The sequence below is a fragment of the Macaca nemestrina genome, chromosome 18 (genome assembly GCF_043159975.1).
Source record: "Macaca nemestrina isolate mMacNem1 chromosome 18, mMacNem.hap1, whole genome shotgun sequence".
Lineage (NCBI taxonomy): Eukaryota > Metazoa > Chordata > Mammalia > Primates > Cercopithecidae > Macaca > Macaca nemestrina.
The window spans coordinates 48405083-48431809 of NC_092142.1; the positions used below are offsets into that span (position 1 = coordinate 48405083).

Consider the following 26727-nt stretch of genomic DNA (forward strand, 5'->3'; position numbering starts at 1 on the left):
CTGCAAAATGGTGAGAATCAAGAGCATTTCTAGCAGCTCCTAGAAGGTTGCAGAGGCACCAATGAGATAATAATTGCAAACTGTGAAGTGTTTCAACAGGGGTTACAAACTCACAGTGCAAGTTGGTAACAAGCCAGGTAAGGAAGGCCAGGTATAGGCTGTGTTGAACCAGGAAGCACATCCCAGTATCCAAAGGGGGTCACACAGAAATGTCGGCCAGGGGCTGCCAGGCCTGATTTATAGAAAAATCAATAAATCCAGCCATTTAGTGTGGTGGTGAAGAGGACAGAATCCAGGGCTGGTGGTCTGGGTCCAGCACTGACCAGCTCTGAGGCCTTGGGAGGTTAGTTGACCTCTCTGTGCTTCATTTTGCTTGTCTTCATATTAGAGGCATTGTGAGGATCAAATGTTTCAATGCCTAAAAGTACTAAGAACAATGCCAGGCACTCAAAAAGCACTAGCTAAATATGACTCTTTATGATGATGGGAACTCTCTGTTTTAAAATACAACCAGCCAGGCGCGTGGCTCATGCCCGTAATCCCAGCACTTTGGGAGGCCAAGGCTGTAAAACTGCTTGAGGCCAGGAGTTCTAGGCCAGCCTAGGCAGCATAGTGAACCCTATCTTTACAAAAAATTAAAAAGTTAGCTGGGTGTAGTGGTGTGCACCTGTAGTCCCAGCTACTCAGGAGGCTGAGGTGGGAGGACTGCTTGAACCCGGGAGTTCAAGGCTGCAGTGAGCTATGATCACACCATTGCACTGCAGCCTGAGCAAGATTCTCTTTCTTAAAATAAATAAATAACGAAAATAAAATATGCACAACCCTCTGAAAGTTCCACAATCTCCAGGCCATGGACTGTGAGTTTTCACCCTCTGTTCTATAAAAATGTTCGTTGTTTTAAAGACAGTGACTTTTCCTTGTGCGTCCCTTCTCCCCTATGTGAGGAGAGACTGGGTTAGGTTGTTCTGGATGCTCCTGAAGGGAGGGCAGGGGCAAGCATGGTTCCTTATCCCACTGGAAATCCCCTCCCTGCCCTAGAAAATTTCAGCATCTTGCTCCTCACCTTCCACCATGCTTCCCACCAACGCCGTATTTTATTTACCCTAGAACCCCAAAGAGCGCAAGATGCTCCAGTACTTTATGTATCACAACAAACAAAAAAATATGACCAATTAAACTACAGCACACAGATGAGGTATTGCAACTTGACATAAGAGAGGCTCTACGGAGGAAAGTTGTGTATCTTAAAATATAACCGTGAAACACGGCAACAGCTCCCATATACTGAGCTCCTATGATGTGTCAGAAACTGGGCTCTCTGCTCTTTATATATTATCTTTACTTCTCCCAGTTGTTCCCATTTGACTGATGAAGAAATTGAGGCTCAGAAAAGCAAAGCAACTCGCTAAGTCATCTAGCTGGTAAGAGGTGGCACAAAGATTTTAGCCCAAATGGCCCAGTCCTAGGATGACTACCTCCTTCTCTCCCACTGTTCCCTGCCACTCCCATCCCTGCTGTCCTCTGGGACACCTAAAGGAGACACCAAACTGAAACCATCACTTTCCCTTGCTCATATTGCAGCTACACAGTGAATCTTAATGCAGTCCCGGACAAGCCCCAGTCCGTCCATGATTGATTCTGTCTAAACTTCAGAAGCAGAACGAGTGGAGCCATGTTCATTATTGACACAGCGAAATTAATTTTCTGCCATCTCTTCCTCCCCATGCCCGGCCCCCAGCACCTCGCCTCTCCTGTGAGCATTGGCGCACGGCTGCTGACGGGTGCTCCTGAAATGCCAACTTGAATTTCTCATCATTAATTTCTTTGTAAATGTCATTAGTAATTGTTCCTGCTTGACCAAAGAGTACAATCCAGGTTCCGCCCAGAGCACCCTGGTCTCTCGTGGATGGGGGCTAAGACATTCCCATCCATGCCAGACCCCAGCCTCCTCATGCAGGCAGCCAGTCCCACTCCCAAAAAGTCAGGAACACAGGCTGCTATTTTAAGAAAGTTCTGACACAAATGGAGTTCAGCAACACAAAACATCCTGCCCTTGGTGTTAGGACAATGGTTGCATGTTCAGGCTGCCTGGGTTCAAATCTCATCTCTGCCCAACTATGCCTCAGTCTCCCCATCTGTGAAATAGGGATAACAGCAGCACTGGCTTCATAGGTTTGTCCTCAGAACGGGAACATCAAGGCAAAAGGATTCCCTTAGTGCCTGGTTGGTGGTGGTGCTACCACCGTCCTTCACCTCCTCCTTGCCTCTTACCACCAGGGTTGCAGGCTCAGCTCTGTCACTTACGAGCTGTGGGACATGACATCAAGTGAGTGGCTTAAACTCACTGTTGAGCCTGTTTCTCCCATCTGTGAAAGAGGGACAGTGATACACGCCAACTCTGCCAATTCCACCCCAGATGTTGCTTCCTCCATATGGCCTTCCTAGGGGACCAGGCACCGTGCTCAATGATCCACAAGCATGATGCTGTATCCCGACAGTAACCCTCCAAGAACGGCACTGGCGGCCCACTGTCCAGGTGATGACAGTGAGTCACCGTGAGGGAGGTCACATGCCCAAGGTCACATTGACAAAGCAACTCTGAGGCCCCTAAACCTCATCTCTGGTGAGTGGACGTTGACTGTGCTCCTTGTCCTCAGAAGGCCCAGGACACAGGCCTGAGCCCTTTGCTGCAAAGTAGTAAAAATGAGGCAGTGCTTCCTGAGTGCTGCTAAGGACCTCAAAGCAAGCCATTCTCGTGAGTACCTTCTTAGGACCTCACATGAGTGTGTCTCCTTGTCGTAAATGGGTAAACTGAGGCTCCCCATGTGGGCAGAACTGCCAGGGCGGCAGAGCTGTGAGCCCAGGCAGTCTGACAGGAGTGTCTGTGTCTGTGTCTGGGGTCACTCCCTCAGGCCCCCAGGCCCCATGTCTTCCCATCTGAGAGGCTCCCTCTTTGTCTGAGTCAATGCGGGGCAGGGCTTTGCAGGGTGCAAACCTCTGTGGATGTGGAGCCAGTGAGGCGCCACTGCTCGCAGTGTTGTCACTGTTACTAAGAAACTGAAGGCATGTGGTCCCGGCTAAGACAGCGCCGGGGAGGGGCTCGGCTCGCCACATATACAATGGCCACCGGCCGGAGGCTCCTGGCAGCTCCCCCGTGCCCATCTGTCGAGATGGCATCGTGCCCTCTAAAGTTGGTTGGCCCCCCGCCCTAGGGCATGAATGACAGGCTCCAATGGGCAGACGGGCAGCCCGAGGCTGATTCCAAGTGCCATCTCTGCCTGGAGCTGGGCCTTGAGGGGAGGCTCCCCAGTCCCCACCTGGGCCTCCACACACTTCATTGCTCAGGCGAGCTGACCCTCAAGGCTCACGAGGGTATCTGAGCACAGCTGGGCACAGACTTCTGTTTCAACACTACCCCTCCAGTGCCCGCTCCTCTCTGCTCCTCTGTGGTGACCAGGGAGAAGCCATTGCTCACCCAGGGCTGTCCAGACCAGCAATAGTATCATGCCCCAGGAGCTGCATGCAGCCTCCTCGTCACCCTCTGGAACGCCTGCCTCGCTGGGAGGGGAGGCCCACTCAGAGACCCCTGTGCCCAGAGACCTACCCTTGGCTTCTAAGGGCTTTGAGAGTCGTCTCTGACCCCACTGCCTCAGCCCGCAGGCTGCAAACACAGGCACTCGTCCACTGGCAGCTATGTGTACATGGGGAGCCTCAGTTTACCCATCTATGACAAGGACCTCATGCCTGAGGTCCTAAGAGGCTGCCCACATGAAGGCTTATGGTCAGGTTCCCAGTAAGTACTCAGGAAATGCTGTCTCATTTGTACTACTTTGGGGTGAGGGGCTCAGGCCTGTGCCTTGGGCCTTCTAAGGACAAGGAGTGTGTCCACCCCAGCCTTCTCCCAAGGCAGACCCCAAACTGCCACACATGGCCCCTCAGGAGACACAGCTGCCCCCAGTGGTGGCAGCAGTAATAATAATGTCAATGACAACAGTGATGATGATGATGCCACACCTTATTAGGTTGGGAACACCCTTGCCCCACTTGACAGTAAATAAACCAAGGCTTAGAGACACAGACTAACTGTGCTCATAACACAGTAACTTACAGTGAGCAAGGGCAAAGCTCAGGCTCCATGGTTCCCCTTAATGTCACGTGGGGGCCCAACTGTGGGGCTCTGTTGTGTGTAGCACTTATGTTGTATTTAGTACACAGTATGAGTGATATGATATGATGCAGCACTATACTATACTATATACTATACCATATTACTTCATATCATATTCCACAAACACATAAGAAATATTCTGTTTGTCCTTATTAGCTTACTTTCCCCTCCCTGCAACATGTGAGGGGCTTAGTCTATGCCTTTGTTTGTCTCCAGCACCTGTGCACAGCTGGCACAGATCAGGTGCTCAGTAAACACTTGCGGGCTAGATTGAGCACGTCCACACATGATTGATTGAATGAGTCAATGAACGCATTAACAGAAGGCCCACCACCTCCAGACCATAGGCAGAGCAATGACTACATGGACTGGGGCTCACCTACCTTTGACTCTGAGCCAGACCCAATGCTGGGAGCTTTTCAGTCATCACTGCCTTCAGCTCCCCCAGTACCCAACAAAGAAGGGATCTTCAATAACCCTGGTCTCCTGAAAGCAAGAAAAGGCCAGTGACTTGCTCACGGTCATGGAGCTGCTTGGTGGCAGGGCTGGCATCTGAGGCCAGACTGTGAGCTCCACAGCATGGGCACGGCATCGCCACAACATGCGGTCACATTCAATAGAATTCAGCCTGTGCTGGGCTCTGGTTTCCTGCCCTAGTGGGAAAGGCAGGAAGCACAAAGTGATCCTATTGGAAAAGGGCCACAATGACCCTCAGCGATCCTTATATCCTAAGTGCTACAAAGTGCTTTACACACGCGAACTCCATCTTCACAACAACCCAAGGCAGCAGGTCTTACCCCATTTAACAGATGTGGAAACTGAGCCCAGAGAAGAATAACATCTGCAATAGGAAATGATGGGCGGCAGGGCACAGTGGCTCACACCTGTAACCCCAGCACTTTGAGAGGCCGAGGCAAGTGGATCACTTGAGGTCAGGAGTTCGAGACCAGCCTTGCCAATATGGTGAAACCCTCGTCTCTACTAAAATACAAAATTAGCCAGGCCTGGTGGTGGGCACCTGTAATCCCAGCTACTCGGGAGGCTGAAACAGGAGAATCACTTGAACTCGGGAGGCGGAGATTGCAGTGAGCCGAGATCGTGTTACTACACACTCCAGCCTGGGTGACAGAGCGAGACTCTGTCTCAAAAACCTAAAAAAGAGAATAATGGCGATGGGGAGACCTCGAGGGGTCAGCAGCCAGCCAAACTTTCAGCCCTCCCCAGGCTCCTGGCCTCACAAGTGACTGACTCCAGCGTGAGCAACAGGTTCTCACTCTGGAACCACCACTGGGTGTCAGCCAGCAACTCCAGGCCACGCCCAGCCAGGCCCTGGTCTCCCAACAGAAGTCACGTTGACAAGGACTGGGCAATCTCTAAAGCAGGAGGGAGGAAGATGCCGCTACTCACAGAAAGCGCAGCCAAAGTCAAATGCTAAGTAATGTGCCTAGAGCACTTTTGATTTTTAATTATTATTAGTTATAATTATCTGGCTGGATCCAACAGCAGCAGTACAAGGAGACAAGGAAACGGGCTCTTTGGTTACCCATCTTATAAGGACCAGGGCTTTTAAAAATGGGCTCCCGGAATCTGTGGGTTTCCCCCTCTTTCTTTTCCTCCTTTCCTGCTTGTGTTCTCTTTCTGACTTTGTAGGAGCTCAAAAAATACGTCAACACATATGGGGAGGGAGGGAGGGAGAGATGGATGGATGGATGGATGGATGGATGGATGGATGGATGGACGGATGGATGGCAGGCAAAGGGTGCCTTCACTCTCCAAAAACTCACATCAGAGTGGAGAGTTTGGTATAGACATAGTGACTTACAATAGATATTGGCAAAGGAATCAGGAGGGTTAAACCAAGGGCTGGAGAAACCAAAGGAAGGAGAATCAGAGAGGCTTCTCAGGGGAGGAGGCGCTGGAGCTGTGCTGATGCATTAAGAGAAAGAAAGGGTACTTCCTGCAGGCGGATGGGCAGGTGTACGTGCATCTAGGTAGCCCTGTCTCTATCTCACTGGGTAGGCAATGCAAGGCCAGCCCAGGAGAATGATGCCAGAAGGCAGTGGCCGTCTGTCCTGCTTGCCCCCATCTAGTACCTCTGCCCTTTTATTCTGTTCCGTGAATACCCCAAATCTGCTTGGGCCTCAGATACTTGGTACTGGCTCTTCCCTCTCCTGGAGGATCCCCTAACTCTTCCCCACACTGGCTCTGCAACTTCCAGGATTCGGCTGAAATGCCAGCCTTTGCTGACCTCCCAAAAGACACACACACACACACACACACACACAGATAGACACAAATGCACGCACACACACACGCACATACACACACCACTCTCCATCACAGTACACCGTTTTATTGTCTTCAGAACTCACACTCTGAAATCTCCTAGTTCATATATTTACTGACTTATCATCAGCGTCTCCCAAAGCATGTCAGCTCCATGAAAATAGAAACCCTGTCTCCTTGTTCCCAGCTCTGTCTCAGGCCCCTGAGGTGGCGCCGGGAGTAGGTACTCAGTAAATGGAATCAGGGCAAGGGCCGAATCAAATGTTCTCAAGGGCTAGGAAGGAAGGGTCCCAAGGGAGCTGAGATCCCGCCCCTGTCTCAGAGAGCCCTCCCTCTGGCTGGGTACCAGGACCCAGCCTGGCAGAGCCCGGCTCACCCCATCGGAAGGGCTCCGGGTTGCTTGTTAGAATACCTAGCTCTGCTTTTAATCAATTGTAATCATTTAGCTGAGAGCAGCATGATTAGGCACACACAAGCAAACAGCGTGAGCTAATCCTTTAAATGCGCCGGCTCAACGCTGGGCTGGCCGCTTTGCCACCGCGGGCCCGGCTCACAGAATCGCTTCCTGCAGCCCCTGGCTTTGTCAATGAGGGAGTCAAAATTCCAGGGCGTGGCGCTGGTCCAACACCCCAAAACTGGCTTCATCAAGGACAGGTGCGTGTGTGCGTGCACACAAACACACGCTGCGAACTCTGACGTGCCCTGGCAGGCAGTGCCCTGCAGCTCTGAGATCCCAGAAGTTCTGTGTCTAAAAAGGCATCTCTCTAGTTCAAGTTCTATTCCCCCATGATAGGACCAAGCAAGTCACAAAGGGGAGAAAGGTGGCAGCACCAGGAGCCTGAGGTCTTAGGAAGTCCCTGTCTCCATGATGACAACGAATCCTTCCTCTCCCCAAGCCCAGCCTAAGCCAAACCCATCCTGATGCTCATTTGCAAGCAACAGGGTTTGCACAGTCCTAGCCTCGAGCTGCAGCCTGGCAAATGCGGCCATGCACATCCCTGGCCCCGTGTGCACAGGCCCCATGGTGTTCCCACCTGGGCTCACCCAGGAGCAATTTTTTTTGCATCCCCTGTTACTGCTACTTGTGCTACCTGCTTGGCCCAACTACTAAAATAGTTTCTGGGTCCCCTGACAACGAAAGCTTTTTATAGTTCAGCACTGCAGGCCTCATTTAAATCTATTAGCTCATATAAATGGCAATTTATTTAAACTTTGGAGGGTTTCTGTTTGCCTTGGTGGCAAAGACAATTCAGCTTTATATGTGGCTCTGCCATTTGCAAATGACCCTGGGCAAACTACTTAACTTCTCAGAGCCTTAGTTTCTGTATCTGTAAAGGGGGATAAGAGTACCTTGTTTATAGGGCTGTGCTGACACAATCCATGCAAAATGCTTAGAACAGAGCTTGGCCCACAGCACAGACCTAGGGCCCAGGGGTGAAGGCTGTGAGAGTTGTCTCTTGTACAATTTCAGGGGAGCTTGTCCACTGTCTAAGTCCAGCCCTGTATGGCTGGTAAGCCGCACATGACCCTCATGCATGCATCCCCGCAGTGAGGATGAAGAACAGGAAGCAGCAAGGCTGTTAGGATGGGGAGATGGAGGCATCATCCGTGCCCAGTGTCTGTGGGCACAGAGGTGCCCATGGGGATGCAGAGACAGCTGGGCTGGTGGGCAGAGGCTGCCCCTCCCCTCAGGTTGGCTAACCGCTGGCATGGGGCCGATAGGGCCCCAGGCTTTCATCTGCTGAGGCCTGAGGCTGGGAATGCAAGGCCAATAGCTCTGACATTTGCAGGCTGTCCTGCACCCCCAGTCAAATCTATATACCACCCTTCACGGTGCCCGGACATGGCTCAGAAATAGAGGGTCCTGAGAAAAGAGCCCAGGCCAAAGGCGCTCAGAGAAGTAGAGGAAGGGGGACCCGAAGCCCCGGCCCTCTGACCCCCATTCCATGCCCTTTATGCCCCGTCTCACTGCCCTGGGCACTTGGCTCCTCCCCATGCCCCAGTGTGGGGTCTCCTGTGCCCACAGCCCTGAGGCTTGGTGGGATACCGCACAAGGAAGGACTTGGAGTCTCACTTTGTTCAAACTCAGGCCAGAAATCATGAACGCAGAGCAAACTCCAAGGGGAGGGAACCCCCAAAGCCATCTGATCCTCAAACTGCCCAGACATCAATGTCAGTAATAACAGGCAGCGTTTGCTATGTGCTCTGTGTGCCAGCCACTGTGCCTAGGGCCTTTTGCAGCTGAACTCTTAAGTAGGAACTACTCACACCCCTGCCTTAGAGATAAGGAAACTGAGGCTTACAGCTGTTGCATGACAGAGCAAGGTTTTAAATATGGAGCTGCCCTCACAAAGACCCGGCCACTCCCTGCTTCACTCTTGGCAGCATTTCAGACACCATGCATTGTTTGTGCACTTCTACCAACAGGGACCTCAGCACTTTCCATTTCTAGACAGTTTTCCACATACTGCAAATGCACAGTGTCCATCCAGGTCATACACTCCTTCCCTGAACAGCACCCTGAACTTGCTGGTTTATATCGCATGGCTCTACCCCCGGCCACAGCTCACTGGAACAGGGTGGACAGCTGACCCAGGCTCACCTACCAGATTCCCCTTTCCAGGGATCTAGCACCTGTTGCCTGAGGGCTGGCTGCTACCACTGTCACTATCTCTGGGGTTTCCTGGGTGTTCCTTCTGGCTACCCATGTCACCAATCCTCACACTAAATCCTCTCTGTTGAGCTACCTAGGGTGTCTGTCTTAGCAGAATTGACAGGAGCTGTGGAACCTTGACCACCTTCCTCCTTGTGCAGAGGAGTCCAGAAAGTCAGGCTGTAGAGAGAACAATAAAAGCCAGAAAGAGGCAGAAGGCAGGGACCAGGCAGTCTTAGAGAAGACAGAGCGTTGCTGCCTTATTTAAGTGACACTTGGCTCTGGGAACAGGGCTGCCAAAAACCCAACACTGCTTCCTGATCTTGGCATCCAAAATCCATCCATGTCCCTACAGCTTAATTTCCCTTCTAACTTGAGCCAGGTCCAGAGAGTGATGCCTGAGCCATGACTATCGAAGACCAAAACCCCTGTTCTGAGTTGGTGCCCATGCCAAAATTCTTGGGACCACCCAAAGCAGTGAGAACCCCTGCAGGACCCAGAGTTCTTAAAATGCTCGAAGACAACTGTCCCTGCACTTCTTCTGCAACCCATCCAAGTCTTCTCCTGGTTAAACAGACACAGGACAGACTCCTCGAGGTCAGACTGGATCCCCTACTGCCTGGGTTTTCAGGGTGTGGGGTGAGCGTGGGCAAGTGTATATGTGGGCGGGGGTACAGGTATATGGACCAACCTTAGTCTCCCCTATTTCTTTCTTTCTTTTTTTCATGCTTTCGGTCATAGGATTTATTTTGTTTTGTGAGATTGAAAGCTTTAAGCTATAACAAAATGAGAGAAAACTTTGTTTTTTTTCATTGTTAGATCAGGCCAGTTAATGGTGAGTTTCTTGGTAACATCCTTTCTCCACCCTGTGGCTTCGATGTTATCACTTGGGCTACTTTCACTCTGTGACTGGTTGTTGTTACTACTGCTGTCTTCTGAGACAGATCTGCCGCTTACTGTTCCCGCTTTGCTCCAAAATCTCTTCATTTTATTCCATTTAAGACTAACAATAGCAATTAAAATGAGCAAAGGTAAAAAACATGTAGAAGCTGAGGAAAAGACCATTGTTTTTAGGAGCAGCACGTCGTTTTGGAAACAAGGGTACACTGTTTTCTACCATAAGCCAAAATCCGTCATCGACACTTCCTCCTGGTGATGATATCGCCGGCTCACAATCTGGAGGAGCGTAACCAGGATCACACTGACAATGGAAAAGTTCCTTGCAAGCCCCATTCTCTCTGCAATTTGTGTTATATCTTGTTATATTTATGTCACTAAGATATTTGCATCCTCAGAATCTACATACCCTGTGTTGACCACATGCAGTTATAGCTTCTGCATAGATCCCCCATTGTTTTGAACCATTTCTTGCATGTGCAGACAAACACACATGACCCCCAAGGTAACTATATTGTATATCAAAGTCTGTCACTGGTACTGGTTCTGAATGTGTCCAGTCCACAAAGAATATCATAAAAATGACAACGAGAACCACAGTTTCCAAATTTGTCATTTAGAAAATTCACTTTTTCTGTACACAGAACACTAGCAGACTTAGAAAATTTTCCAAATAACTGTGCACACTGTCTATCTCTATCTCTGCACACTCCTATAAAGCAATATCTAGTCATATTACTGCCGTATTCTATATCAGCAGCTTTCACATCAGGTACACAAAACTCAGATGTTCCATTGCAAAAAAAAAAAAAGTCTCCCCTATTTCCCTGTTTCTTCCCCCCAACTCTGACCTGCAGCCACTGACAACTACTGGTCTGTTTTCTATTGTGATATATTTTTGCCTTTTTCCAGAATGTCATGTCAATAAAACCACACAGCATGGAACCTTTTGAGTTTGGCTTTTGTCATGTGGCATTTGAGATTTATCCATTGGGCCAGGGACAGTGGCTCACACCTGTAATTCCAACACTCTGGGAAGCCAAGGCGGGAGGATTGCTTGAGCCCAGGAGTTTGAGACCAGCCTGGGCAATATCGTGAGACCCCATCTCTAAAAATAAAAGTTAAAGTTAAAAAATTAGCTGGGTGTGGTGGTGTGTACCTACAGTCCCAGCTACTCAGGAAGCTGAGGTGAAAGGACGACATGAGCCCTGGAGGTTGAGGCTGCAGTGAGCCATGATCACACTCCTGCACTCCAGCCTAGGTGACAGGGCCAGACCCTGTCACTTAAAAAAAAAACAAAAACAACAACAACAAAAAACAAGATTCATTCACATTGTTATATGTATCTGCAGTTGTCTTTTACTGCTAAGAATGTACACATGACCTGTATGAATGTAACATATGACCCCATCTGTTACCCATCCTCCAAATAAGGGACAACGAGGGGGCCTCCGGTTTGGAGCCATGACAAAGCTGCTATCATCATTCATGTAGAGGTATTGGTGTGAGTGTAAATTTTCCTTTTTCTTGGGTAAACACTAAGAGTGGGATTACTGGGTCTTATGGTAAATGAACGTTCATAAGAAACTGACAAATATTTTATCACATGGCCGTACCATCTCGCACTGCCACCGGTAATGTGTGAGAGTTCCGATCCCATCCTCACCAACTCTCAGCATTGTAAGTTTTTCGTTTATGTGGGTGGCATCAGGCTATGGTTTTCACTTGCCCTTCCCTAATGATTAATGATGTTCATTTTCTTTGGTGAGACATCTGCCAGAAGATTTTTACTCTTTTTTTGGTTGTTCCGTGTCCCCTCTCATTATGGAGTTTTGAGAGTTCTTTATATAGTCTGGATACAAGTGCTTTATTCGATATGTGATTTGCAAATATTTTTGCCCAATCTGTGACTTTTCATTCTCTTAACCACGTCTTTCAAAAGCAAACTTCTTATATTTTGATTCAGGGTGTAAATCAGGTAATATCTGTCCTCTGCTTGGTTTCCCATCACGATAGAGATAAAATCCAAAGTCCTTCACTGTCCTGAAAACCTTGCCATGATCTGGGCTCCATTGCCTCTGCCCCAATTCACTATGCTTCAGCCGCACTCTGCCTTCTGTCATCCTAGCCCTGGCAGCCAATGGCCACAGGGCCTTTGCACTCACAGCTCTCTTCCACACAATCCTGCCTTCATGCCATCGGGCCTCAGCTTGCATGCCACCTCCTCAGGGAGGCCTTCCCCGACCACACTTACCAAGGAATGTCGGACTTCACTCCCCCAGCATGCTCTAGCCCATTATCTGGTTTTATTTTTTTCATGTCATTGGCTCTTACTGGAAAGTGCTCATCAATCTCCTAGAATGGGGACCTCATGGGTATTTCTTCATCTTTTCGCCACTGTTTTCTCAGGTGCTAGAAACAGGGCCTGGAACATCATGGGACCTCCACATACTTGCTTCAAACAAATGAATAGGAAAGCTAGTTCCCTCTCATGTTCCTAATCATTCTATTGTAAATTTGCAACAGTTTGTCCAAACTCCTTTAAATTAATCTCAGTCTTTTGGGCAGAGCCCTCCGAACTTGGAATCAAAGAGGACTCACACCTCCCTCATACTGGCAACCGTGCTCCTGTTAAAGCGTCCTAAGAAAACACTACATTTGGAGGGAGACATGTCAATGTTGACAGAGACCAAGCCTGTCGTGATTTAATTGTACCTCCTATACTTCTATTCCTGCAGCAGCACTTCCTGGTCCTACAGTGAGCTCAATCCTAAGCCTAGAATCTTCTCAAGCCCTCTCAGCCCATAGTCCCCTGTGCCTGCAAATACCAGGTTCCCGGAATTTCCGTGCATGACCTCAAACTAAACATGGCCACAAGAAACCAGCAAGGGTAGAACTCTAGCTGGCCTTGCCTCCCACTGCCCCACCCAAACCCCCAGCTCGTTCCAAGAAACAGCACACTTGCCTGTTCCACCCAACCAGGGCTTTCCAGCTCCAGCTTCTGTGTAGGGACAACGAACACTCCAATGCCTGAAAAACCCTCCTCTCAAAAACCAGAAAATTGCTATTCAAGTTATTTAACGAGAGCTATTATTTGCATAGATTTGGCGTTGCCACAACACTTCCATATTTAAACGGTCTACAATTAAAATCATTAATTGCAGAAAATAGTGACTCGTTAAGGCTGTAATTTAGCGGTTTCTCAGTATTTGAGGATCTGACTTAAAGGTTAATGGGATGACCCAGGAAACCACCAGCTGACATGAACCATTCTCAGGTGAAGTGTGGCCCACAGCTCGAGATAGGTGGGATCGAAGCGAGATCCAGATTGAAAGCAGCAGCTTCCCACCACCTCTGCGCTTATGAGCTAGGCGCCCAGCCTGGTGACACTGATGAAGCTCCAAAACGTCAGGATGGGAAACCTTCTCTGGGAATAATCTTAAGGCCAACAGAGAAGAGACCTCTTGGCATTTGGGACAATACAGGGGAGCCAGGCAGGAGCTGAGCAAGTCCGAAGTGTAAATAAATCGTAGTTTATATGCACCAATGGGTTTAAAAGAGGCCTGACCTGTTGGACTATAGAAAGCTTCCTCTCTCAGGGGACCCAGGCCTATTTTGATAGCTGAGCCATGCAGGTAAGGCAGGTAGGATAAGGCGGCTGCATGGACTGCACTTGGGAGAGGGTGCACATCCAGCACACGAGCAGGGAGGCTTCCTGGATGGCACCAACACCCCACACATCCTAAGCACAGCGACATCGGCTCAGTTAGTGGATCAATGGGGAGACAGCAGTGGCATGGTCACGTTCACTAGCTCAGTGGTGGCCTTTTGGAAGTGGAACCCCCTCTCTGGGCCGGGTCTGTATAATTGGTTTCATAACTCTGTCCCACACTGTGACAATGGGATAAAGGCCTCATGTACAATACACATATTTATGAGCACCCTAAGCATGAAAAGAAACAGGCTTTCCGCCACACCAGCTGGATGCTCCTCGGGGCCAGCCCTGAGCTCAGCCTGCCCAGCCCTGGCATGGGGCCAGCCTATGGAAACAGGACTTGACCATCGAATGGTGAATCCCGCCGGCCCCCACATCCTCCAAGGGCCTGTTTGCATGTCCTCCAGGCAACAGCCACCAACAGCTGTGCAGACAGGCAGGCCCAGGTCTGGCAGTGTGGGTGGGCTGCAGCACAGTAAGAAGGGGGCCCCCTACAACAGGCCACAGCTGTGCCCCTCTAACCCCAGAGATGGGGGCACCACTGTGGTCATTCAAGTGACTCTGCACAGGGTGAGTGGCCCCAGCCTTGTAACCTGGGTGGCTTGGAGGCTGCTGCATGCAGGTGCGGCAGTGGCATGGGGATGAGGGAGGGAGCTGCTGGGTGTGGGGGGTCTGTCCTGGGGGGCCAAACTGGTGTGTGTGAGTCCTTAGGGCTCCCTTCTCCTTCCAGGCAGAGGGTAGAATTCCCTGCCTCACCCACTCGGAGGTTGGGCATGCCCGAGGGGGTCACTCTAGTCCATACAATGTGAGAGAAGGTGGCAGGCATCATTTCTGAGGGGAAACTTGAAGAGCTGGTGCAGAGGTCACCATCTCCCTCTTCTCCCTGCCTCAGTGACTACGGAAACGGGGACGCACATGGACCCTCGTGGGTCCAGGTCACTGAGTAATATCATGAACAGAGTCCCTTCCCCATCACCTGCTTGGCTATGTCATGGGCAACAAATAAACCTTTTGTTGAGGACAGAGAGACCAAGAGGACGTTTTTTATTGCAGCCTAACCTACCCGTATCCTTCCCGACGGGCCCATTCTTGGTATGTGACATTTCAGCATGTCCGTCTGCGTGTACGTGTGATCTATCTGTGGACGTGAGTGTGGTCCTTCTTTTGGGGGTGCAGTGTTGTGCTGCATGTGTGTCGTATTCCTCAGTGTGCGTGCTGTGTAAGTGACATCTCTGGGCATAGGCACTGTGATAGGAACTGTGTGTATGCACCTTCCCTCTGCGTGTGTGATGCTACAGTCCAGGTACAGTGAATGTGAGATTTTTCTGTGTGTGTGTGCTGTATTTCTGGTGGGCATGTGATCTCTCCAGTGTTACAAGAATTTTTTGCAAAATCCAGTGGGAGAGAAAGCGGTTTCACTTGGGCACAGATCTTGCTCCTTGGAAAAATCAGTAACAGGTGAGAAGGGGCCCCATGGGATTCCAAGGGAGGCAGCTGGGAATGCCTGGGAAGACCGTCGCAGCAGCTTCCTTTCCCAAGGTCCTCTCAGCTACCACAGGCTGGGGATGAGGATGCAAGGAAGTTGGCTGAGGCCCCTGTCCCTTGCCTGAGGGCCACATTGGTCTCAGGACCTCTGGTGACTGCCTCCAATTTGGGGCAATTGGGCACCACGACTCTTACTTTTCTGGCTTTTCTGGGCAAAGCTGGAGGCTCCAAAGCCCCAGAGCTAATTTCTGTCCCCACACAGCCCCAGGACCCAGCCACAAAGACATCATGAGCTACTAGCCACAGAACCAAACTCAGTCAAATATCATTTTACAATAGACGCAGGGAAATGGAATCCCCAGGAGCAGACAGGACTTGCCACGGAACACCTCAAACGTAAGCTTCTGACTCCTGCTCTGGGTTAGCTGGTGGCAGTTGGTTCTTTTGAGAACGCTGGGCCGGCAGAGGCCAGGGGGCTGACACTCCATGCCTGCCAGCCAGGAGGTCAGTCCCTGATTGCAGACCTGCCAGCATAAGACGCCACCATCTTGCCTTAACCCTGAGACCCTCGGTGCTGACAGGGGAACCGAGGACCATCAGGCGGCGTGGTACAGCGGATGTGGGCACCCACCTGCAGCTCAGTCTGGAAGAAGAACTTCTGAGGGCACTGCGAGCAGTCGTAGATCTTGTCCTCCTGCCCGTGCACGGCAAAGATGTGCTGCTGCAACTTGTTGGCCTGGACAAAGACTAGACACAGACACGGCCGTCAGGGCCAAGCTCAGGACACCAGCCCAGCCTCTTGAGGCAGCTGCCCCCGACAACACTCGCAGGCAGGGATCACTGTGGTGTAGGCACAGTCAGCCAAATAGTGGGCTACTGGGAGCATTCTTAGCACCTACTAGAGGAGGCTCGAGTTAGATAAGCTGAGCTCTGGTACTTAGTGGCTGTGCAACCTTGGGTAAGTCACTTAACCTCTCTGGGTTCCATTTCCTCACTCAAAAAATGAAGATTATAGTATGTCCCTGGCTGGTGGCTGGGAGGATCAAATGGGTTAATACTGATAAAGTGCTTAAAAGATGGCCTGCCACAGACAAATGAATGCTGTCCTCCTCATCCCCGTCATCAACAGCCAGACACCTACAGGGGCGAGCTCCTTGAACCTCCCCCAGGCCTGTAGGACAGGTGCTATTATCCCCATTTTATACAAGAGAAAACTGAAGTGCCAGGAATGTTAAATGGCTTGTCCAAGATCCCACCACTAGCAAGTGGCAGAGCCTAGACTTGAATTAAATAAGCTCAGCACAGGGTCTTGTACAAGAAGTTGCTCAACCAACACAAATTCCTATTTTTATTGTTGTCAGCATCCTTGGGCCCCCACACAGAGGTCCCCGTGTCCTGGGTTGGCAGACGGGCAGCTGGGGCCCCTCAGTGCCAGCCTCAGAGTGTGACAGTGACAGATGGGTGGGGGCTCCTGAGATGAGGGGGAAGAAGGCATCAGGGTGCTCAGGGACTCTTGGGAGCCCCAGGGGTGTGTGTTTGGGGGATTTGCCCCAGACTGGATACCCCTGGGCCTGGCATGGAGCAGGTCTAGCCCCGGCTTCCCGGTGGCAGGAGTCCCGAGGTGGCCCCGGCCCTGGGCGCACACAGGAGGCGGCCCAGAGCAGCTGTGTGTCTGGGAGGTGAGCACTTCAGAGATACCCTCCCGCCAGGCGTCCTCCCCAGGGTGGGCTTCCTGCCGTGGCAGACAGCAGATGTCGGGGGAGGCAGGGAAGGCCAGGCTCTCCCACGCACACCGGCTGCCATCTGGGCAGCAGGAGGGGGCCGGCAGAGCCCCTGAGACTTGCCTCGGGCTGGGACAGCCATTTGCCTGGGCTGGCAGCCAGTCCGGGGGCTGGGGACTTGGCCAGCAGAGCTGCCCTTGACCCCTGCATCCTGGAGCACGGATGGGAGCTAGGTAGGCCAGGGAAGAGGGGAACCAGGAGTATGTGAAGCTGGGAGCCCCAGCAGAGCTGAATAGAGCTCAAGGCTCAGGGAGACAAACACAGGGCCTGGGAGGGGAAAACTGCAGCACAGGGTTGAGGCTGGGTTGGACAAAGGGCTTCTAGCCACTGTGTGCAGAGGGCGAGGAGAGGGTGCCAACCAGCCTGTTGATGAGGAGAGGCCAGAGAGCACTGAAGGAAGGCTTGTGTCAGCTCTGAACTGAGGGACGTGGGGCAAAGGGCCTGTTAATCCCTCAGGGTATCCCCCATGGAGTCCTGGACTATAATAGGTCTGCCAAGGAAAGAGGAAGAGCACACGCTGGGATCCCGAAACAACAGGGCAGGGCTCCTGCGTCCATTTCTCTCCCCCGAGGGGCACACGCTGGGTACCTTACCTGTGAAACACACAGGGCATTTGAAGGTGCCGCCCATGCCCTCGAAGCTGTGCTCAATGAGGTGACAGAGGAGCTTGGCCGGGGAGTCGAACATCTGGTTGCACAGCTTACACTCGTGGTTGATGCCTTCCTCTGAAAGGAAAACCCGTGACCAGTCAGTGACCAGGATGCCATGTCCCCCAGACAGGTGCCCACAAGGCCTCCCATAGACCCCAGGGCTAATCCCCCTCCAATCCCCAGCACCAGGCTTGGTAAGGGGACCGCAGACACCAAGACTCATCCTGGCTCCACATGGCCTCACCCCTAGAGGCTTACAGACCCCAGAGGACCGGCTCCAAATATCTGGCCCTTGGAGGTGCCATTTGCTGTGATTTCTCCTGCTGATCAAGCAGCCAGGTGTGCAGGCCATGGTCAACAGCGTTAGTCCCAAGACTGGGTCACTGTGCAGAGGCACCCAACTTGAGGCACCAGATGGAGAAGGTGGTCCAACCAGGATTTTTAAAATTCCAATCAAATATTTATTGAGCATGTACTACGTGCCAGGAACTTTGCTCTAAGGATTCTTTAGGCAACTAAACAAATCATGTCTCTGCCCCCATTCTGGTGGTGGGGTAGACAGATGATAAACAAAATCATCAGCACATAATGCAGTGTCAGGAAGTGATGTGAATACGTGGTGAGAGCACTCTAGGAGAGGGGTGGGGGCAGGGCCCTGAGGTGGGTCCACGCCGTGCTGGGCGGGCTTAAAGCCCAGCATGGGAACAGAGTGCCTGAGCTCGGAGGGCCAGGAGTGAGGTCAGAGAGGCCACAGGGATGCAAAAGAAGGGTCTTGTCAGCCCCTGGAGCACTTTGGAATTTTACTTCGAAAGTGACGGGCAGCACAGAAGATATTGCACCAAACGCTCTTTTTATCTGCTTTTCTTTTAAACAAATGGTCTATGCAGTGGATGATGGACAATGGGCAAACTTGCCATCCTGCTTCAGATCAGAACACAGCTCCTCCATCACCCCACCTGGGAGCCGCTGAGACCCCAAACCTTCACCCAAAGGCGCCAGAGGACACACAGCGCCTGAGCACCAGCCTTGCCAGCATCGAGGAGGCTCAGAGCCCTGGTGTCCTCGCCCACAATCGAGCAGCACCAGGTTCAAATCCTGGCTCATCAGCCCCACACAGCATGCTGTGGGCACTAGCTCATGTGCAGTAAGAGGGGACAACCTGTCCTCCCTGCCTCACGGGCTGCAAGAGGACAGAGGGGCCCAGGGGTCAGTGGTGGGGATGGGGAATCCCCTGGTTTGAGCCTCACATCACCTGGGGTTGGAATCCGGCCCTGCCCCTTACTGGGTGATCTTAGACAAGTCACACAACCTCTCTGTACCTCAGTTTCCTCTGTCTGAAACACTCCATCACAGCTTTTCTCTTATAGTTGCTATGAGAATTAAATGAGCTAATACATGCACAGGGGTCTGGAACAGACCCTGGCACACGGCAAGTGCTCAATAAATGTTTACTGCCTGGCATGTCAGTGTTGGTGAGAGTATTATCTGGGACAACCAAGGACACGGGTTCCCCTTTGGGCTCCCCCAGGGAACCAGCCTCACTGAAGGCGCCAGGTGCTCTGATTTGCCCTTAAAGGCAAGAATTAGGTAGCAGAGGGGTTCTGCCGGTGGCAAGACATGAACACAGATGGGCTGAGGCTTCTGGCGAGTCCCTGGGTCCCCAGGCCCTGGCAGGGGCTGGCAGAGGCAGCAGGCATTCCCCCCGGCCCAGCCATCCCCCGCACCCCCGGGCACCCCACTGCAGAGGCACACACACACACGTGCACACACAGGTGGGCCTGCCCCACATAGCCCACTGGCTGGAATCTACCGGGTGTTTGTCATGCCCCTGGAGCCCTGGCAATTAGGCCACATACACCCGACAGAGACTCAAACAGATCTTCCATTTATACTAGCGGAACAGGAATTCATTGACAAGTTTTGGGACACAGGGCAGGCACAGCACGCTTGCCCTGCAGGCCCCTTGCTCGTCCTCCGCCTCCCTTGGGGAGACTTTCATCATAATTAGAGATGGCCTCCAGTGTGGGGGGGCTGCCTCGAAAGACCCTCCAATGCATCCCCTGCCCCCTGCACAAACAACCTTGCCCAGTGCCTGGCACAGGGTGTAGGATCAAGGAATGAAAGAGACTCCATCCTTAAATGTGACCTTATTAGAATGAGGACACCCCTTGGACATTAAGGAGGGAGGGGGTATGTGAAGTTGACAACTGTGCAGAGTTTTCTGTAAGAATAGTTTATAACATATTTCAATCTCAGAAATAAGCCAGCTTGCTCGGAAAACTGCACTTCTGGGAAGAAGAAATGGGTTCAGAGAATTAGACCATTTACTCAAGTAACACAGCCAGATGGGGGTGGTGCAGAAGAGGATACAAAACCATTCCTATATGCATGTACCCCCGCCACCATACCCCACCTCCAGGCAGCCTTCCTTGACTTGCACCCCGCCACCGTACACCACCTCCAGGCAGCCTTCCCTGACTTGTACCCCGCCACCGTACACCACCTCCAGGCAACCTGCCCTGACTATTCCAGTTCATGAGCACACACACACACACACACACACGACTACCCCCTCACTGGGCACAATGACCCTTGATTCATGTAACCATGTGAGTTTTTCTGACCCTGGCAATTAGGCAATGGGCATGGATGATGTTTTCTCCTCCTGTGGCTTGAAAAGCATCAGGCCCCTCCTGGGCTCACCTGAGGGAGGGGCTTGGACATACTCACAGAGGAGAGACACCCCCAGGCTGGGCCCTCTCTCCCTGCCCAGCTGGGGGCTCTGGGGGCTGAGATGGCAAAGAGGATTTACTGCTCTCTGCCGAGCGGGGGTCTTTAGCCACTTGGCTGTGAATGGCGGTGTGCCCATCTGATACACAAACACCGAGAGGACAAAGAAGCCTCCTGCAACTTATAAATCAGAGAAATCATGTCTGACAGTCACTTTCCGTTCTCCGAGTGCTGAGCAATTCATCAGCCGGTCCCCCCTGATTCATAACCGCAGCTACACCCAGCGCCCACGTTCATAAATATGTGCACAGTCAGGCAGCCCTGGAGCTGCAAGCCGTGCGGGGCCCGAACGGCTACCATTTAAGCAGATCACAGCCCCAAACCAGTGTCAAAGTAAGGTTCCAGGCTAATTAGATCAAGAGCCCAACAGACCACTGTGTGTCTCGGGACCCTTTCCTCTCTCTCCCCCAAGTGTTTTAAGAGAGTCAAACCTGGGGAAAGAGGGGAGGAGAAATAAAACAAGCAAAAAGTGAAAGTGAAGGGAGGGGGTGGAATAAAGCCTGAGGGGTTCCCGCAGAGCTGGGACTCGCTCCCACTCAAGGCAAGACCTTTTGATTTGCAAATCTTTCTGAAGACGAGGCCTTCTCCCCACTGGAGGGGTTCGAGGTACTCCCTTGGGTGTCCATTACGTGTACCTCTGCCTATGAAACCATCCAGGAAAACAGGGGGAGGGCCGGGGAGGCGGTGAGGGCGGGGAGGGGCTGCCCTAGTTAGTGTGACAAACACTCCTTTGCGTGCTGGTGACCCAATGTGAGCCAGCCCATGGATATTGATAGAATTTGCTAGCACCATCACTCTCACCCCGCAGGCGCTGACAACCTCTCGTTCCATCCCAAGATGCAGGGTCCGCCGATAGCGGCACCCTCCGAGAATCACTTTCCTGAATTATATAAGATCACATGGTGCTCGGCCGACGCCTTGGAGCAGAATGACAAAGCTGTCTGGGAGCCCGCAGGCCCCTCCGCCCCGGCGTGGGGACTGGAGGATTTTGTGAGTTAAGACGCACGATCGCTTCCCTTCCTTTTCGGTGCCTTTTTTTTTTTTTTTTTTTTTTTTTAAATAGCACATGACAGGCATCCATAAGAGAGACCCACACAACTCAAGTGAATTATGCAGCCCCGCTCATTTGTAAAGTGAAATGCAGATTTCACCTGCTGAAATTCAGATCTTGCCTCCTGTTCCCTCTAAGTCGAGGCTGGCACAAGGAAATCTATTGATTTATTATGATTTAAAAAAAATAAAAATAAATAAAAACCCAAACTGCCAAACAAACAACCCGCCAAGCACAAAAATCCCAAAGTCCCTGTCTCTCCTTTCTCCCTCCTCTGCTCAGGAATAATAAGCGTTAATTTTACACTTCATTTCTCAAAAAAATAATAGGATGTGCTTTTGCTTAAAACCAAGTCAGCCTGCTGGAACCTTTCAGGCTGAAACTGTGTCAGCCCAAAAGAGGAGCAGAGGGCTTTGTGGAAGAGCATCGTGCCGAGATGATAGCTCCCTGTAATGTCCCTGGTACCGACTTTTGTCTCCAAAAGCATTTGATCCCTGGCAGACACATACTTATTTCCATACGGGTCTTGGGGGAAGCCGGGAGGAGAGAGAACTGATTATCAGAATCCTGAAGGTGAAGCTCAGGTAGGCCCCACTGATGTCAAAGGCAGGCCTGGGCACACATTCGGAGGCCATAATTTGCTGCCTGGGAGGGAGAAGCGGCGGCTGCAGTGTGGACGGAGCATTGTTCTTGGGCTCTGGCGCACTGAGCGTGACCTGCTCCAGCCACAACGGATGGTCCCTGCCTACCCCCTCTCTTAGCAGGAACCCCCCTCGGGAAAGCTGACCCCAGAGTGGCATCATTAATGCACACACCTGTCTAGGAGAGGACCAATGACTTCCGCCTGGTGTTGACAAGGGCATGACTAGCCACCTACATCCAGGACGTGGCAACGAAGGACACAAAAGCTAGAGCCGGAAACACTTGGGTTTGAGCCCCAGTTCCACCACTCACCTGCTGTGTAGACTGGAGTAAGTTACTTTGCCTCTCTGAGCTGCTTCTGCCACTAGCAAACAGGAAGAGTCATTACAGGGCAGCCAAGCAGGCTTCTTCAGCCACAGGACATCTGCCCTTGCTGAGACCCCCAGACCATCCCACACTCCTTCCCTCACTTCACTCAGGGGTCTGCCTAAAGGACACCTCCTCAGAGAGGCCTTACTAGAGACCCCCAGCGAACACAGCACACGCCCCCATCCTTTCCAGCACCCGGCCCACCTTTAATTCCTGGACAGCGCTTACTACCACCTGGTATATTACAGGGTTCATTGTTTAACTAATTCATTCTCATTCCCTCCCTCCCTTCCTCCCTCCGGCACACAGACAGAGTAACATAAACTCCACGAGGGCTGCTTTGCCCACTGCTGTGTCACCAGTGCCTAGAACAGGATCCGGCACCCAGGAGATGCTTGATGAGCAGGAAATGGGAGATTTATGTCAAGCACTTAGCACAGAGTTTGGGGGAGGGTGGGAGTGCTGGTAAATGCCATCACTATGCACCCATGGTCACCCCTAATCTCACAGGACTCGGCTTGTAAAACCTCAACTCCAGTAACACTTTCTGGATCCCCACAGAACAACAGCCTGCTCCAAGACTGCGGGCATGGAGAGGCTCCCTCAGCTGACAGAAGAGGAAGGGACACTTAGAGAGGCAGGGCCCCTAACAGGGATGTGGCAGGGCAGGGCGGGGCAGCAGCAGCCCTGCTGTTCACCCCCAGCAGCCCTCTCTGGCTTTAGAAAATTCAAGAAACAGCCACAAGACTTAAAACCTGGGACCCAGCAATCCACCCCTGCTCCCTGATCACCCAAAAAACCCGGGTGAGAAGGAAGACAGAGCCGCCCTCTGCATCTCCATGTTTGAGCCTGGGGGTCCCCTCGCCAGCACAAGCGCCAGTTGGCCACAGGGCTGGGGCTTTCCCTGAGGAAGGGGAGGAGGTAGCCCTGCATGTGACAGCATGGGCCAGTCCAGGCTGCACCTCCTCTCTCCAAGAGTGCGTCTGCAGGTGGAAGCAAGGCAGGGAATGCACAGGCTGCTTGGCTGAGCTGAGGCCCCTCCACTACCAGCCCCAGAAATAAATGCCCCAGAATGACATTCCACAGCACCAGGGGCTCAGCCTGTGGCCCGCATGCCTAGTATCAGGTCAAGTCCTTAGGTCCCAGGGCTCAGACACACACACTGCAAATGGGCGCTGCACATGGTCCTTGGAGAGAGGAAGCATGGGAGTAGAGGTCCCAGCACTCATCCAGGCAAATCTTGCCAGGAGGCAAGAGGGTGAGGTGAGGGTGACCCCAGGAGAGGACCCCTCTGACACCATCCCAATAGATAACCACAAATAGTGTGGAACAGGAGCTAGGAACCGGAGCTGGGAACCTGAACTGGTGGGACACTCTGTCCTTTGTTTCCTGTAAGAAACAAAGACCCCTGGGGAAAAAGAGGAGGGCAGGTGATAATACCTGGGCAGCCAGATTGGGCCATTTATCTATTGATCTGTCATTAAATGACATGAGGAAATTAACCAGGCCAGGCTGAGGGGAAGGGGAGAGTGACATTTAGGCTGAGAGTCAACCAAGGTCATAGGAAAAATCAGGGTCTGAGGAGTGTCCCTTGTCAAAGGCTGGGCAAGAGCTGGGAGAAGGTGAGTGGTGATGAGGGATGGCCATGGGAGCCCCCACACCCCCAGCCCTGGCAGCCCACAGGAACCCACTTCCCTGCCAAGCAGCCCTGGCAGCACCTGGGAGCTTGAGAGAAATGAAGAGTCTCAGGCCTGCTGCAGAGCTGCAGCATTTGAAAAGTGCCCCCATGTTTGGGGCATCCATTAACGTGTGAGAACCACTGACCACTATACAAGGGGCTTAGGAACGCTGATCTTGTTGGAATCCTGCTGCCCCAAAGCTGGTTTGGGAGCTGTCCCACTGCTTTGACCAATATTGTATGTGGAAGGATCTCTTAAAAGGCGGGAAGTTTTCTAGTCACTTTTTGTCCACATTTTGCAAAAGACTGAAAAATCGTCAACAATGAAAAATAATTCCCTGTGGTTACTCCAGGGATGGAAATGAAGTGAGTATCTTTGAAGAGGCTGCTGGAGACTCTGAGGGTGGGTGGCTAACACTCCCCAAAACCATTCCTGCATCGTGGCCCTCCTGACCCCAAATGCCAGGGGCTCTCCACCCTTCGATGTCCTCGTCACTCAAGACCACTCAGCCATGGCTTGAAGGCACAGCCCACCACACTGCTCCCATTTGGGGCTCACATTTTCCTAATTAATGTTGGAGGATGGGCTGTGCCCTTCCTCCTCCCCCTGGGGGCACCTTCCCAGGCCGTTCTGTCCAGAAGGGACCCGTCCTATGGTCCCCCGTGTTTCACAAAGGCTTCTAAATGAGCTCTGGCAGCCTGACCGGGCCCCACGGGGGACCCAGAGCCTCTTCAAAACAGAGCCCTGACAATTAGGCAGTCTGAGTTTTGAAAGGCTTGGGATTGATGGTGTGGACAGTAAAAACATCACCTGGGGAGCTGGGTGTAGTCCTCCGAGGGTTGCCTGAGGTCAGTTACCATGGCAACGGAGAATGAGCTCAACCTTGTAACTGACCCTTATCTTTTTTTGATCTGTGGGCCACTTGGGGCCAGGGCTTGAAATCAACTGGAAAATAATCTGGTCACATATCAGAAAGAAAACTATTTATACTTATTTACCCAGGTACCCACCAACGTCCCCCTTCGACAATGCTGTCGATGCTGCAATACACCGACATCACATGTGCAAAGAACGCTACCCGATGGCAGGAGGAAGGGGGAGACCGAATTCCCTATCTGGGTAGAATGTCAATTCCACACATGGGCCTCTAGGTGTGGGTGGGAAGGGTCACCCCCGCCCTGCAGCCCCGCCCTTCATCGCTACCAATCACAGCAGACTGGACTCTCCTGCCTTCCAGCATCCGGTCCAGGCCCACCAAGCGAGGGCCTCTGTGATCTGCCCTCTCGCTTGCTATGCAGGCATGTTTCAGCCTGGCTTGATCACTAGGTTGCCTTCCTTGATTCCAGAGTCTGACAAGTCTCCCCTCTGCCAGAGGCTGGACAGAGAGGCCAGGTGGAAGTTCATCACTTTCTACACCTGGGGGTTGCAACGGGATTCAGGGAAGGAAGGCTGAGAAAAGAGGAGGACGGAGGCCTTCCTTCCTGGTCCCACACCCCAGGAAGGGCTGGGTGGCTCGACCACCCCAGCATTCACCCCAGGGTTTCCATGGCAAGGTCGGCCATCTGGCCAAAGCCCATCTCCAAGACACTGCTCTCCTAAGTTATAAGTACTTTGCTCACTCTCTCCTTCTCCGAAACTCAAATCTGAAGACTCCAGATGGTTCCATTGACCAACTGCTCCCAAGAGCCAGGTCAGACGGATCTTAGCTAGGGATCAGTTAAGCCTGAGAATGATTCCGGGTAAACTCCCTGCGAGATTTCCCATCACAGCAAACAGGACAGCTCAGCGGACAGCCCCCCACTCGCCCTTGTTTCATCAAGACTAGATCCTTCAGGGAGGGGGGAAAACATGGCTGCATGGAGGAGGATCCTGGCTCTGCTGCAGACACCCAGGGTGACACTGGGCCAAGCGCTTCCCTCTGTGTCTCAGTCTCTGACTTTGAAATGGGGAGAAGGTTGTCCACCTCACGGGGCTGTTATGAGAGTAAATGAGAGCCAAGTAAAGAATATGAATCATGACCCCCAGCACAGTGGCTTATGCCTGTAATTCCAGGACTTTGGGAGGCCAAAGCAGGAAGATTGCTCAAGTCCAGGAGCTCGAGACCAGCCTGGACAACACAGTGAGACCCCATCTTTACAAAAAAGTAAAAAATTAGACGGGCATGGTGGTAGGTGGTACAGGGAGGCAGGAAGATATCTTCAGCCCAGGACTTTGAGGTTACATTGAGCTATGAACCATTGCACCCCAGCCAGCCTGGGTGACGGAGGGAGACTCTGTCTCTTAACAAAAGCTCAAACAATTTTAAAAACTAAAAAAAAACTAAAGAATACTGATCATAATGCTACCACCACAACTACTATTACTGCTATTGTTACTTCTTCTTTTTTCTGTGGTTTTTTTTTTTTTTTTTTTTTGAGACCGAGTTTCACTCTTGTCACCCAGCTGGAGTGCCATGGCACGTTCTCAGCTCACTGCAACCTCCATGCCCTGGGCTCAAGCAATTCTCCCGCCTCAGCCTCCCAAGTAGCTGGGACTACAGGCGCACACCACCACGCACAGCT

At 51.9% G+C, this 26727-nt stretch overlaps 1 protein-coding gene across 7 annotated transcripts in view; it reads right to left on the reverse strand.

The window, feature by feature from the left end:
- LOC105492245 (zinc finger protein 423) overlaps nucleotides 1–26727 on the reverse strand; it is a 367460-nt gene that overhangs the window by 19962 nt on the left and 320771 nt on the right. For all 7 annotated transcript variants that reach the window (XM_024796174.2, XM_024796175.2, XM_071084504.1 and 4 more), the window contains 2 exons: nucleotides 17579–17710; nucleotides 15836–15951 (listed from right to left, as the gene is read on the reverse strand). In XM_024796174.2, the coding sequence (XP_024651942.2) occupies nucleotides 15836–15951; nucleotides 17579–17710 (248 nt within the window). The remainder of the gene's footprint in view (nucleotides 1–15835; nucleotides 15952–17578; nucleotides 17711–26727) is intronic.